General features: G+C 33.5%; 1 protein-coding gene across 1 annotated transcript in view; it reads left to right on the top strand.

Annotated features, from left to right (window-relative positions):
- Positions 1 to 357: 357 nt before the first annotated feature.
- The window catches only part of LOC129939157 (transmembrane protein 64), a 45746-nt gene continuing 29993 nt past the window's right edge, over positions 358 to 16110 (top strand). Inside the window, exons 1-2 of the mRNA XM_056047059.1 lie at positions 358 to 1667; positions 14715 to 14838. Coding sequence (XP_055903034.1) covers positions 988 to 1667; positions 14715 to 14838 — 804 coding nt within the window. The 5' untranslated portion in view covers positions 358 to 987. The remainder of the gene's footprint in view (positions 1668 to 14714; positions 14839 to 16110) is intronic.

The following is a 16110-nucleotide window of genomic DNA, read 5'->3' on the forward strand; positions in this document are numbered from 1 at the left end:
AAAAGTTTGTAACTTGATTGACAAAAAAAAAAAAAAAAATAATAATTAAAACGCCGGTTATAATGATAAAAACCAATGATAGCTTTGAGATGGTTCAATAGTTAAAATATTTTATATGTTCCTTCTTAATGTAGGCATGCTTTAAAAATAACATACCTACTGATCTATCTCAGTCATTATGGCAATGCCGTACAAATTTTATTTTGTATAACACTTTCCTCAGATTTCTATCCATCAGCTGTTTTTTGTTATGACATTTCGCTCTTTTGCTGTCATTTCAAAGATTCGAGGTAATTTGTCTCATCTTTCTTTCCAATAAGCCCTGCGCATTTAACATTCTGCGCTATCCAATTCCAATCTCTCCGACACCAACGTCTCCATTAAAACCACTTTATCTGAGAACTCAGACAAAACAGAAATTCCATCAGTCCGGAATCGAGTCGGATAGTTTTCCGCCGAACCAGTTAAAGTGCAGTTCGTTTTGTTCCAAACAATTTCACTGCTCAATTTCATTCCAGTGTTTTTTGCAAGGGTGTTAACCCCCAACTCCTCGACCTTTTGTTAAGGATAAAATAAAAATAAAAAACAAATCATTGATCTTCCATCAATAGAATTCAAAGTGAAGTGAATCCGAAACCTTGCCATTCAAGAAATTCCTTTAATTTGTTTTCCATTAGAAGTTAAAAAGCTCATAGAAAATCGAAATCAGTGTTGTTACAAGATTCCAGAATTGGTCGTCGTCGTGGTTTACACTTTCACTCTTGCCCCCCTCCCCTCACTTGATTACACAACAAACAAAAACAACCTCGAGTGAAACTCTAAAAAAGTACAAATTTATACTCTTTACCTTCTTCAAGTCTGGTGAAATAAAATTATGAACTTTCTATTGTCATAGTTTATGTCCTAAAAAAAGAACAAAGATTCCATCGGTGAAGAGTTCTTCACTCTTGCTCTTCCCGTCCGTCTGTGGAAGAGCAATCCAAATAAATGTCATCCCCATCGTCATCATCAGCAGCCCAAGTGGAAGTATCAACATCAAAGGCAGCTATAGAAACAGCTGAAACTGCGGTGACAGCAGCATCAACAAGCTTGGCAGAAGCTGCACACAAGATGATGATTCTAGACATGCAGGCTCGACTCCAAGAAGAACAGTCGAGCTCAAACAGTGTCAAGTCCAAGGCCCCCGTTTCTCTGATTGTCCACGAAAACAACGGCAAAATAAACACCATACTCACAACGGACAGTGACAGTGGCTGCGAACGTGACGAACATGACACCTTAACTAACTCAAAGAACCGAAGACCAGCGAATTCGGTGTGTCTTCGGGTGCACGGTTTTATTTCGGACCACTGGTACCTGAGCTATCTGGTGCCGCTTGCCATAGTTTGTGCACTCGTCATAGTTGCCTATCTGATGCGAGACTACGCCCGCGAATTGCTCTACTGGGTAGAGACGCAGAATTCTTGGGTTGTTTTTGGCATTTTCATGTGCCTATTTGTGTTGGTCAGCTTTCCAATTGTTGTGGGCTATTTTGTGCTCATGATCAGCAGTGGGTACTTGTTTGGGTTCATTAAGGGCCTCTTGACTGTGATATTGGGTGCCAATATAGGGATTGCCATTGCTCATACGACACTGAGGAGTTTAAGACATCGCCTTCCTGTTCATAAGTAAGTATAAATGCAAATATTAATTTATTATAAGTCCTGTCAATTACTGTAATATGAGCTGAATTCTTAAGCCACTATTATTAAAAAACAGTTTTTTTAAGTTGAAGGGCGTTTTATATAAAATTAATAATAACTATTATCCTACTTAAGATAGTTTATGTCATAAATCTCCTTGGGAGTTATTTTAACTTAAGTGGCCTATAAAAAATGCAAAATCCCATAAATAAAATCATTTCAACTAAAAAGTCAACACAACTGTCACGCAAACTACAAAACACCATCATTTAGCCGTCTGGTTAGGTAGATCTAGGAACTGGAAAGTAGAAAATTGTAAGTCATTGACGTGTTTCCCGTCGTCATCGTTTTTATCATCGTCGTCGCCACTCAGTATTAACTTTGCTTCATTGAAATAATTCCAATCTATTTGCTGTTCAATAGTCCAATTAGGAAATTGTACGCCAAACAAATTCACTCCCCGGTGGCAGCGTTTGTAGGTCTTCAATTACTGCTGGAGCGCTATTCATACAGCCACCAGCCACTAGCCTTGTCTCTATGTAAAAGTAAATCAATTTCTCTACAGTAAAGGTCTGTTGGGGTAGATTTTTGTGTTCCTGCTTTAGTGACCTTGCGAATTATATAGTTTTGTGTTCTTCTGTTTTTGCATGAAGGCAAACTAGAAAATTATTGGCATCACATAGCGTAGCAGTGGCTGCACTTTTGCTGTGGGTGGGAATTACTACAGTTTAAATAAGGTAAATAATAAACAAATAGTTTCTTTTATTTATGTTTGATTTATTGAATAGAGTTGACTATTTATATTGAATTCAGCCACATAATTATAATTTCATTAGTAATATTTAGGCAGAGGTGGGAAAATGTAAACAGTAATGGGATGTTTGTATTTTCAATTATTTACTGCTTGTTGTGTAAGTTTTGTAAAACCAATACCGGAATTCTTTGAAAAACCGGTACATCGTTGTTATCTATTATACATAACAGGTTGTAAGAATAGTTATTTTTTCTAATGACTTGAATCACAAACAAAGTGTGTACTACTTTATTAATGGGAAGTGGTTAACAAGAATGCTGTTAGGGGTGTCATAATATTTTGTAAATATTTCAATAAAGAAATCTTTTTATTCTTTCTTTAAAACTGAAAAATGTTTGGAAAAAGTCACATAGGCATTATTAGTTAGTCACCAACAATTTTTCTCAACACTTTTAGTTAAGTCGGATCTCTTAAGAACGATCAAATCAGAAATCAAAACCATCCAGTGGCTGAGTGGTTGAACTATATTCATCATTGAGATTCTTTGTATTCGCACGTTTACTTATGCGCGCATATGCTAGCTTATGCCTATTATAGTTGGGCCTTTAAGCAAGAGCGATCCCAGTCGCTCGACGCATAAGTAAAATATGACATTTAGATACGTGAGCAAAATTGCATTATGGCTATGCAGTAATTTCGAAAACTTAATGGCTGAAACACATACACGCTTCAGCTTCGGCTTCGTCTGCGTTACGTTAGGCCTGCTTCGAGGTTGCTTTGAATGACATTTCTATTATTTCATCCCTTCAAAGAGCAAATATTTTGTTTGTTGACATTTTTTTACAGCTGATGAGCTGTCAGACAAAGCAAATGTTCAGATAATTGAACTAGAGCTTCCGTTTGGAGTCACATTACGTTACATTACATTCTTTTCCTTACGATTGTCAAACGAAACGTGAGGTCGAAGCTCTATTGTGATAGCATGCATTAAATTCCTATGGCTGAACTCGTAAACGTCAGGCGAAGCCGAAGCTGAAGCGTGTATGTGTTTCAGCCATAAGTGAATTATTGTTGGGTTTTTGACGTAAGCTTATGTTTGCTTATGCCTATTATAGTTGGGCCTTTACTCTGGTATCAACAAAAACAAAACACAACTTAAATACTCAATTGTCACACAGAAATAAATAATTGACAATTTTGTTCGGAAACGTTTAGGCCACACTTCTCTGACTCATAAACATCCCCTAAAATGAGAAAACTCTCCGATCTGCCCAACTTGCAATGAAACAATCGACATCACACGCCTTCTAGCCCTCATAAACCGTCTTTTAATAACAATCAGAACATTTACAAACTAATTAGAAATATTAATTCCCAAAATCTTGAAACTATCAAAAAAATAGTTTTAAAATTTAACTTTAAATTGTAAAATTGCTCAACATTTTCAAATTTATGTCAGCGAGCCGAAAGCCTATAACTACAGCCTGTGCTCTCTAAAATCAGGTACTAATCTAGCAATTTAGGATTTCTGCGTTAGTTTTTAGTACCCGTGGAGTGATGTTTAGTGCGTAGGTTGATCTTTAGCTCATCTTCAACTCAATAAAAAATAAAAAGTCAGCAGGTGTCGATGGTATATCCAACGACGTACTATGACATTTATCGACGGATGCAATTGACATATACACCACACTAATGGCTGAATCATAAACACGCTTCAGCATTTCTATTATTTCATTCCACCAAAGAGCAAATATTTTGTTTGTTTACATCTGTTGAGCTGTCAGACAAAGCAAATGTCAGATAATTGAACTAGAGCTTCCGTTTGGAGTCACATTACGTTCTTTTCCTCACGATTGTCAAACGAAACGTGAGGTCGAAGCTCCATTGTGATAGCATGCATTGAATTCCTTTGGCTGAACTCGTAAACACCAGGCGAAGCCGAAGCTGAAGCGTATTTGTGATTCAGCCATAATGCATATTATTCAGTGCATTGGAATACTGATGTGGTTCATTCTCTCCCGAAAAAGGTAAAGGACAGCTCCAACCCGTATAATCTTCGGTCGATAAGTCTTCTTCCGAGCATCAGCAAAGTTTTCGAAAAGATCATTAAGTGGGCTGCGGAGAGCAAAATAATTCCGGATTAATAGTTCGGGTTCAATGCGGGTCATGCCACAATTCATGCTGCGTCTAAATTTTTGATATCCAATAGAATAAATCAAAACAACAATTCACAGGTGCTGTTCTGGTTGATTTGAAAAAGGCCTTTGACACTTTGACAGGCTTGGCATAAGCAAGCCATTGTTGTATATACTTTATGATATGCTTAACGGTAGAAAGTTTTTTGTCAAAAGTTGCAATGTAACTTCTACCACAACATTCTTAATTAAAAATTGTCTTCAACAGGAGCGGTTAGTTCGCCGATTCTCTTCAGCATTTACACCAGCGATCTGATAGGTAGTCTTACAAAGGCAATTTCGTACGTCGACGATCTTATTGCGTACAGAACGGCCCGAAAGGCTGAGGTTATTGGAATTCTCTTGCAGCGTGTTTTCGACAAGATTCAGCGATATTGCGACAATTGGAAACTGAAAATAAATTTCCAGAAGTCGGAGACAATTCTGTTCCGGCTCAGTTGGCTAGGGCCACGAGGAATACATGCAAGAATTGGTGCAAGTTGGTCATTGTTAATCTTAACGGGCAGCCATCAGCGAGCAAAAGTGTAGTGAAGTACCTCGGTATCTGGTTAGATCAGTATTTATATTTCGACAGACATATAAGTGCTGCTCTGACCAGGGCCAGAGGAGCCTTCGCTTTTACGAAACGGCTGTTTGTTAGCAGTCGGGTTGACCCCACAGTGAAGGTAATTTGCTGCATGGCCCTCATACGGCCGATGATCGTTTATGGTTGTCCTGTGTGGTTCAACGTTGCCCCTTGCCAGATGGAGAAGTTTCGAGTGTTCGAGCGGCAGTGCTTACGACGCTGTATTGGTTTATATCGAAAGGCCGAATCTTCTTACGTGCATTACTATTCCAACGAGGTCCTATACAACGGGGCTCGAATCAACAGAATTGACAATTTCGTGATAAAACTCGTTCGAGGTCACATTGCAAGAGGTATGTCTTCGACCAACAATTTAATTTTCGGGGCGTTCTATCCGAACGACGAGTATTTTGAAAGTGCACGCTTGAGCGGCTTCATTCCACCAGAGGCATTACTCTTTTTAGACAAATGCGGTCTGATACAGGATAGATTTGCAATCCCGTTTATCTAAAACGTCAGACGAAGAACCGTGGATAGGCGAATCCCATACAATCGGGACGTCATGGCGCAAGGCGGAGCAGAGCTCCTTCGGTTCAGTAGGGCTGTGTCCGAACGGGACCGAACTGATAGGGTGAAGCAGGAGAACCAGTTTTGGTGGCTTCAATCGGCACTTGATATTGAGTAGTCGGGATGGGGTTTTAAGCCTTAGCCGGCTTACATACGTGATTTATAGTTTTAGGATTTAGTTTCAAGTAGAATAGGTATGCTGGCACAAAGAAAATAATTACAAAAAAAAACATCAAAATCAAATCAAATGGGGTGGCGCAACAGTCCGTTGTGAACCAGGGCCTAGTGACTTACAACTCTCAACCATTCCTGTGTGCGAGTACTGTTGTCAGGAATGGAAGGGACCTACAATTTAAGGCCGAATCCGAACGGCTATTTTGAGGAAGCACTTTTTCATGACAAGAATTACTCTTGAAGGATTTGTCAATTCCTCGCAAGAGGCAGTACCCGCGAAAATTATTTTTTTAAATTAAGCTGGCACAGGCAGGGATTGAACCCAAGACCCCTTGCATGACAGTCCAACGCACTAACCATCATGCCACGGGTACTACACAAAAAAAAAAAAAAAAAAAAAAAAAAAAAAAACATGGAATAAGAAAAAAGAGGAAAATAAAGAAATGAAAAACAACAAAATGTTAGATATGTAGTTAGATTTGCTGCTGTGGTTGTTCTAGTTTTAAATAGTTTATAGTTAGAATAGGTAGTTTAAGTAAGCTTTAAGTTTTATTTAAGGACCGAATTTAAAGTAGTTTTTAAGTAAAAATAAAAAAGGATATTGATATTAGTTTTTATTTTTAATAAATAAAATTGAATTGAAGTTACATAAATAGATTTTAGAGCCGAAAGGCATTAGAATTAAGTATTATTGTTTAACGTAGAGTGTCCGTAAGGGAACAGTAAGTTGGTTGTAAGTTATGGATAATTAGGCTAGTTTTATGAATTTTTATCTAGCCATTCATCTAATCATTATGTTTGATCATCTCTAATTGTTATGCTAGATTATCAAAATGGTAAACTGCTGCGTATAAGCTATGTTAAAATTAGTGAAGGTGTGATTTTTGTACAACTTCATCGATTAATTTATATATAAACTCATATTCATTTGGTTAGAATAGTTGTCATTGCATGGAATCAAGTTTTGAATTGAATTTTCCAATGTGTTTTGATGTCCTTAGTTCGAATCCTACTCCAATTATATCAAGTTTTTGAGTTATTGCGCTTTAAATTTTTGTTTGTCAATAAAATTCGTGGTGGTTTTTTCAATCTATAATAACTATCTTTGACATTAAGTTTCGATATTTGTTGCATTTTATAAAATTTAACCTGTCTTATATAAACCCAGAACCTTTTACTTGTAAACGGTTTTTAACAGAAAGAGGCAAAACGTTTAGAACTATATAGCAAGTTTTGTATTCGTAAAAAAATTCGAACTCGAGATTTTAATTTAACATGAGGGTCCCACGATTCCGTGCGATCTGTTTTGTCTGTCTTTTTACGCTCCTACAGCCTAAACCATTGGGTCGATTCAAACTTGGAAGATAAGGTTTTGAACAGCTTCTCGTTAAGAGTTTTTTACATTTTTGTTTTTAAGTGGCCCTATACAATTTTGTTGGTCAAAAAACGAAAATTCGAATTTTCTCAAAAACATACCGATAGATTTTTTTTTTTAATTTGCTCTAATTTTTTTTCTTTTAATTAGAAAACATATTTTTGTGTTGATCAGGAAAGGTACCTCTCGTAGAATCGTTATTTTGTTTTTTAATTTTCTCAGCAACTTATGAACTGATTTCAATATTTTTTTTTAAATAAGCTCTTATATTGGCTTAAAAATATTTAATTATAAAAATTGCAATTTTTATTGTTTGGATTTAAAAAAAAGTATTGATTTTTTTTTTCAAAATTCTTTATTTTAAAAACGGGTCAACATTTTATTACAAAATTCAAATGTAGAGCGTATATTTACAATCACTAAACAATTGAATACCAAAAATATTTTTAGAACAAAATTGAAAAATTGTATATATACAAAATTAATTTAAAAAAAAACCGCTCTAACGATTTTAAAAAAAAATTTAAAAATCAAGGGTTTTTTGAATTATAAAATGGCATTTAAATTTTTGAAGACAAACTTATTTTTCAGGTAAAAATTTCAATCTTAAAATAGTATTTTTTTAAAATTATTTTAACATATTAATGTATTTTTATAACAATAACTTTTGTAAATACCAACGATGGCCGTGTAGCGATACTGCATCGGATTGACGAATATGATATATTTAATCAAGAATCTATTTTAAAGTGTTAATCTTATTATTATCTTGGTACCTTTGTATATATGATTTCAAGATATTATTCCTTACGAATAAGGATGTTTAAGACTTATTTTACTTGCCTTCGCCTATATAAAAGAATAAATACTTAGTACAAGTATAAGAAACAGGCCAGAAGGAGTATATGTACTTTCTATTAGAATCCCTTTTTCAACATATGTATACACTATACCTGTATATGCGTTACGTACAACCTCTACAACTACTGCTTACGTGTCAATTCATAACTAAAATCCAAAACGCATAATGGCCTGACTATAAACAAGACATGCCTAAATACACAACCAATAGGCTATAGTTTTACAATTTAAACACACATGTTCTTCCTCTTTCTTATCTTCAGATAATTTATTCTCCATCCTGCTTCTTTTTATATGAAATTAAAATAAAGCTATTTAAAGGAAAAAGCTTTGAACCATTGAATAATTACTTAATTAGTAATTATTCAATGTTTGAACGAACTAGTTGAATAGACAAACAATTGTTTTCGTTAAGTATGCTTACAAGTATTTTTCATTTTCGGGATGAGTTGTCCTAGGATGATTTGTGTCTTGGGATGAATCGCGCTGTTTTTTTAACAAATTAAATGGCATTTATATCTTTGAAGACAAACTTATTTTACAGGTATATTTTAAAATTTTGTATAGGTACTTTTTTAAACAGACTCTTTATTTAGTAAAGAATCGGTCGTTTAAAAAACACTATCACTTTAAGTTTTTTAAATATATTGACAAAATGTTGGTGAAAACGGGTATTTGTAAAATTTGAGCACATGTTAAATTCGAAGTCGAATTCAAGTCAAGATTTCTTAAGGCTTCATCAAATAAAAACTTATAAGTTATAACTTTAAAGAGACTAAATAAGATACACAAATTAATTAGAATTTATTTAGAAGGGAAAGATTTTTGTATTCTTCAAAATGATTATACAATTAATTGTTGAGAACAATGTTATGACTTATCTTAGCCTTAAAAATATTGTATTTTGTTGTCTTTCATTTTTAAAGAAGCATATTTTTAAAACCTGATGTAAAAGGAAAATTATAGGGGAAATTCAAATTCAGAACAACTCAATTCTTTTTGAAAATATTGTTGTGGTTTGAGGCGAAAAAAACTTACTTTTGGCCACCATTCTGATATATATTCTGATAGAAATTCGTTAGAATATTATGTGCTACAATAAAAAATTTTTTTTTAAATCGTGTATTTAACTACATCAAAAATTGTTCATCTCCGCATGAAGGCTAAAAGTTGGGATCGCCTCAATTATTGTCATTATGGACTGCTTCAATTCAGTCAAATTAACTGGGTCGTTTTGTACACATCCTGCTTGACATAACCCCATAAAATTATTCTAGTGCAGTCAGCTCAAGTGACTTTGGGAGTAAGCTAAAAGTAGGGTTCCTGGAAATAAATTTGTTTTAGAATTTTCGTTGGAGCTTCGCCATAACTGGTTTGGCCATTTGTGTAGTTGCTCCATCCTGATGGGTGAAAATGCTGTTCAATGAGGTACGTCTTGGGCGCAATTCTGGGTAAAAAAAAATGAATTCAACATCTTTAAATAGAGGTTCCCATTGACAGTTACTGTTGTAGTTACCGTTTTCTTCAAAAAAGTATGGCAGTACAATACACCTTAATGAAACTGCGACTCATGGAGTATTTCTGTATTTCTGGATTTGATTCACTCCAAATACGGTAATTTTGCTTTTTTACATTGCCGTTTAGGTGAAAATGGGCCTCATAAGACATGAACAAACAATTAATCAATGTTGTGTCTCCTTCGGCCTTTGCAATCATTTTTTGGCAAAAATCCTCGCAAACAGAAAAATCATGAGGGCTTAAATTGCTTGTCATTTGAACTTTTGCTAACTCCAATTGGCCCCGACAATTCTCGAGTCGAAATGGTTGTATAAGCCTGTATTCCCGATGCTACTGCGGCACCCAAATTTCGTTTTTTATGAAAAAGAATCTGGGACAAAATATAAAAACCATTATTTTCTTTGTTCTCCTAATACTTGAGTCAAAAACCATTTCTTTTTTGTGTTGTTTTTGTAGGTTTTCGTGTTTTGTAAAAAAAGTTATCATTTGAATTTTTCTAAAAAAAAATAAGTAAAAGTTGCAACAATGTGCAGGTTCAGACGACATAAGGGATTTGAAAGCAAGGCAAGTTTCTGGTATCTGAAAAATTCCCTTTCAACTTTATTGGAAAGTTGACTGGAAAGTTAATCAAGTAAAATCTCCCTTACTATTCATTTATTTACTAGTCATTTATTTTCTACACAATACTATATTATGTTTTATGTAAAAGGGTTTCTTGTAAAATTAAAAAACGAATAAGTAACATTTCTTTTAAATACAAAATACAAATCAAGATGGTGTTCTTTTATTTTTGGTAGTTTTTGCACGATCAACTGAAGATACAGGTTAGTGAAATATAGTTCCGAGTTTGAAGTTTATGACACTTAAAAAACTAACTGTACATAGTACAAAAAATATCAAAACCATTATTGTCTACAAAACACTCCTCAGACATGCTGTAAGTCCATCACTAGTTGTATTTTGTATTGTAAAGAAATATTACTTATTTCTTTTCCAAACCCTTTTACAAAAGGCATTAAATGAAATTGTGCAGAAAATAAAAAAATTATAGAGTAATAGTTCAGCTTTCAGTTCAAGTCCCTTATGTCGTCTGAACCTGCCCAAAATTCCTATACCTATCTGTGCCACCTAACTTTTTTCACGGGTACTGCCTCTTGCGAGGAATTGACAAATCCTTTAAGAGTAATTCTTGTCATGAAAAGTGCTTTCTCAAATTAGCCATTCGGATTCGGCATATAAACTGTAGGTCCCTTCCATCTCTGACAACATTACTCGCACACAGGAATGGTTGGCAAGCCTCTTGACCCTGGTTCTTCATGGACTATTGCGCCACCTTATTTATTTATTATAATAAAATAAGTATGATTTAAATATTTGTTTTTGTTAAATAGATTTTTAGTAGAAAATCCATTGTTACCAATTTCAGTAGCATTTTTTGAAAGTTTTTATTGCTTATACAAGGAAATACATATTGGATTTTTCTAGGGTCAGTATCTACGATACCAACTAAATTTAACACAAAATGAAATCATTACGAAGTAAATACCTTCTTTTGTTCATAATGTATAGTATTTTTTGTAGATTTTAAAATTAAATTAGTTTAAAGAAAATACCTTAAATCTTTTAAAAAGTTGTGTAAATCAAAAATCAATTTTTACCAACTTTAAGTATTGTTTTTTCTTAGAAGTTAATTGTTTGTACAAAAATGTCAATTCTATTTTTTATAAAAACTTAATGGAGTTATTGTCTTGAATTCTTGATCAACCAAAATTTTTACTTTGGTAAAAAATATCCACCCAATATTTGTTTTCTGCAGCTTTCTGTGTTATTATGTTCGAAATAAAATTTATTAAAAGGAGATATCTGTACTGGTTCTCAAGATATAGGCGATGAAAAATGCTTGTTGAACCTAGAAACGTAAGTACACACGCCCACAAAATAATCTCTTTGAAAATCCTTCATTTAGATTCTAGCAACTTCGAGAAATGTCAAAATTTTCAACCGATTACCAAAATTTTCTATCGGAAGTTAAAAATGTCGGTTACTTTTAACGAATACTGAAAGCTTAAACACATTTTTTAAATTTTAATTATTCAAACAAAACCTTTAAGAACGTTTATAAATCTAGCACTTGTAACGGATATTTAAAAAAAAGTAAAAAGCCAAGGTCAGTATTTGAAATGAAAAAATGCAAAATATTTTTCTATTTACGAACTTTCCACTCTGTTAAAAAATAAATGGTCATTTTCTATATAAAACGTTCAAATGGGTTAGATTTTGTTTTCTCTATGTCGTTTTAGAACGGACAGTTTTTACAATTATTGAAGGAAGATGCGGATGTTTTTCAACGCTTTTTTCAAATTCGAAAAACAGCAACAGCACGGCATACTATATCATGATAAATAAAAACGACCATTTCACCCTAATTAAAAATTTTAAATTCAAAAATTTGGGTCCCAATTAGGCAACGACATAAGCAACAACAAGTCATATGCAATGGTCACAGATTTGAGGATATAAAAGATCTTGCTAAGTGGCCAGAGGACACAGTTTATTTGTATATAAACGGTGATTTTTTAAGAGCTTGAGAACTTTAAAAAAAAAAACGCATAAAATTTGCAAAATCTCATCGATTCTTTATTTCAAACGTTAGATTGGTCCATGACATTTACTTTTTGAAGATAATTTCATTTAAATGTTGACCGCGGCTGCGTCTTAGGTGGTCCATTCGGAAAGTCCAATTTTGGGTAACTTTCTCGAGCATTTCGGCCGGAATAGCCCGAATTTCTTCGGAAATATTGTCTTCCAAAGCTGGAATAGTTGCTGGCTTATTTGTGTAGACTTTAGACTTGACGTAGACCCACAAAAAATAGTCTAAAGGCGTCAAATCGCATGATCTTGGTGGCCAACTTACCGGTCCATTCCTTGAGATGAATTGTTCTCCGAAGTTTTCCCTCAAAATGGCCATAGAATCGCGAGCTGTGTGGCATGTAGCGCCATCTTGTTGAAACCACATGTCAACCAAGTTCAGTTCTTCCATTTTTGGCAACAAAAAGTTTGTTAGCATTGAACGATAGCGATCGCCATTCACCGTAACGTTGCGTCCAACAGCATCTTTGAAAAAATACTGTCCAATGATTCCACCAGCGTACAAACCACACCAAACAGTGCATTTTTCGGGATGCATGGGCAGTTCTTGAACGGCTTCTGGTTGCTCTTCACTCCAAATGCGGCAATTTTGCTTATTTACGTAGCCATTCAACCAGAAATGAGCCTCATCGCTGAACAAAATTTGTCGATAAAAAAGCGGATTTTCTGCCAACTTTTCTAGGGCCCATTCACTGAAAATTCGACGTTGTGGCAGATCGTTCGGCTTCAGTTCTTGCACGAGCTGTATTTTATACTGTTTTACACCAAGATCTTTGCGTAAAATCTTCCATGTGGTCGAATAACATAAACCCAATTGCTGCGAACGGCGACTAATCGACATTTCACGGTCTTCAGCAACACTCTCAGAAACAGACGCAATATTCTCTTCTGTACGCACTGTACGCATTCGTGTGGTTGGTTTAATGTCCAATAAAGTAAACTGAGTGCGAAACTTGGTCACAATCGCATTAATTGTTTGCTCACTTGGTCGATTATGTAGACCATAAATCGGACGTAAAGCGCGAAACACATTTCGAACCGAATACTGATTTTGGTAATAAAATTCAATGATTTGCAAGCGTTGCTCGTTAGTAAGTCTATTCATGATGAAATGTCAAAGCATACTGAGCATCTTTCTCTTTGACACCATGTCTGAAATCCCGCGTGATCTGTCAAATACTAATGCATGAAAATCCTAACCTCAAAAAAATCACCCTTTATTAAGTGAAAAAGTGGTACAGATACAGAACATAAATGCCGCCACCAACAAAACGCAGAATCTTAATTTAAATAAAAATGATCCTGACAAGTCTGAATCCAAAATATGTCGTTAAACATACTCACGAAAAGGACGCGCCAATTTAACTTGCCACGGAGTATCAGAAAACTTTGATAGAACATCAATCGTATTAAAAAGCGAGACGTTTGAGGATCACCATACAGGTGACATCATTGCAGACACAAATTTAACAACTATTAAGTGGAGCTGGATTAATATGCGATCCACTAAGAAACAGATTACAGTCTGAGAAGGCTGAATCTTGCTTTTTATTAAATATAACTCACCCATTTTTAAATTTAATTATAAAACGGAAAGATAATCAATAACATTTTCCTTTATTTATGGACTTAAATTTGTTTTCATTTAATAAAATCTAAAATCCGCATCCACATCCGCGGATGTGAGTCTCAAAAATCCGCATACGCTTCCGCGGATGTCAAAATTTGTACATCCGCAACAACCCTGGTCTGTACACATGTCAAGGCTGATACTAAAAAATTAAAATTCGTTTCATTATAATTATAAAACACTTAATATTTATATAATTAATAAACTGTAAAGCTCAATCAGGTTCATTATAATCAATATTGACTGCAATTAAAAATTGTATATAAATATTTGAAAAACAGAAAGAAACCACTTCAAAACATCTTTTCATGATTTGATGGTCTTTTCAAATAAAACTTTTGATTCTTATAATACAAAAAATATCAACAAGTAAGTGTTTACTTAAATTTGATTTAAACAATTAACAATGTTCTTTGGAGAGTTTCTAACATTAATTAATATTAATTTAAAATTTTCTAAATTACAATTCTTTTAGATCAAATAAATATATCTCCAGGTGGTTACCTTTGCCGAGATGTTTCTCCTATTCTCATATTTTTTGTTTTAAATTAAAAACAGACTTTATTCAATCATGATGCAATAATAAATTTTCCAGGGCTGGAATTTTCATTTTATTTGTTTTATTTTTTTTTATTGTTTTTTATTGTTAGATATTTGTATACTCGTATTTTGTGTATGTCTTTTTGTTTTTGTCTTGTGAATTTGAAATTATGTAGACATTTGTTTTGTATTTTCTATTTTTAGATTAATTAAAAACGAAACTGGTCGTGCCATACTCCGGGTCATATCTGGACCAAGAGCATTTAGAGTAGTTTTATTCACACGACTCACGCCCATACCATTTGGACTACAAAATGCAATTTTTGGGGTAAGCTTCATAATTTGATTTTTATGTTTTTATTTTTCACCTTAAGTAGAATTTCTTGATTTATACAAAACCCATACAAATACAAAAACAAAATTAAACGGTATCAATAAATATGTAGGAATATGATAAATGACTTCATTTTTATAAAAATACGGCCTCTTGAGTAAATGAAAGTTTACTCAATTGTTTGCATTTTGCAAATACAAAACAAAAATATATGAAATAAAGCGCCCCTTTTATTTATGAAAAAAAAAAAACAAACAAAATACAAAAATAAACAAATAAAACCTGATAAACAATAAAAGAAGTATGTGGGTTACTTTTTAAATGACAAACGTTGAATTTAGTTACACATGTTGTTTTTTATTTCTAACTTTATATGGAACAATATCAAAAGCTTAATAATTTTTTAATATTGTTTTTATTGTTTTAAATGTAGTTTTTTTCTCACATATGATCGTAAATTTAAATAAATTAATGTCTTTATTGGTCTGTTGTTAAAATTGTGAAAATTATGTTTTTTTTCTTTTAATTGAATGTAAAAGTGTTTTGTCCACAAACTGAATTACGATAAAAACTTGATAAGAATCAAGAACTTGCATGTAAAGTACTTTCTTTTAGTTGACAATTATTATGATAAACAATTTCGGTTGAAGTGAAGGACGTTGTCTCTTGTCGCAAAATATTCTATCTTTAGACGAAAAAACATAAAAATAAAATGTCTCGTTTTTTTGTTTTGTTTTGTATTTAAAAAAGAAAAAACAAGAAAAATACTTGCCTGTCCCACATTTCAGTTGTCTTTGCAGAGCAGATGTTGTTTTTCGTTGCGTTGGTGAAAAATAAGCGTTTTCTTGGAAATTTTATAAAAATGCTTTTAATTGATATTACAGTACAGATCACTTTATTGAAACATGTTTCTTTTGAATATCAACTGTTATAGTCAGAAAAATGCGTTTTGAATGATTGTACAAAAATTAAATTACAATTATTAACTTACCATAGGAAGTTATTGCAATGGCTCCAATTTATCAAATTGAAAATTTTGACATTTCTCGACGTTTAAAGGTCCCTAGAGTCGAAATAAAAGATATTTAGAGAGATATCTGTGCGTGCGTGTGTACGTACGTTCGTACGTCTGTACGTTTGCCACGTTTTTTCGTTGTCCATAGCTCAAGATCCAGAAGAGGTATCGACTTCAAATAAATTTTGTCATACAGATAACAAGACAGAAAGATGCAGAAAAGATAAAAAAAGGTGAACATTTTGGTTAAC

This window comes from Eupeodes corollae, chromosome 1 (genome assembly GCF_945859685.1).
Source record: "Eupeodes corollae chromosome 1, idEupCoro1.1, whole genome shotgun sequence".
Classification (NCBI taxonomy): Eukaryota; Metazoa; Arthropoda; class Insecta; order Diptera; family Syrphidae; genus Eupeodes; species Eupeodes corollae.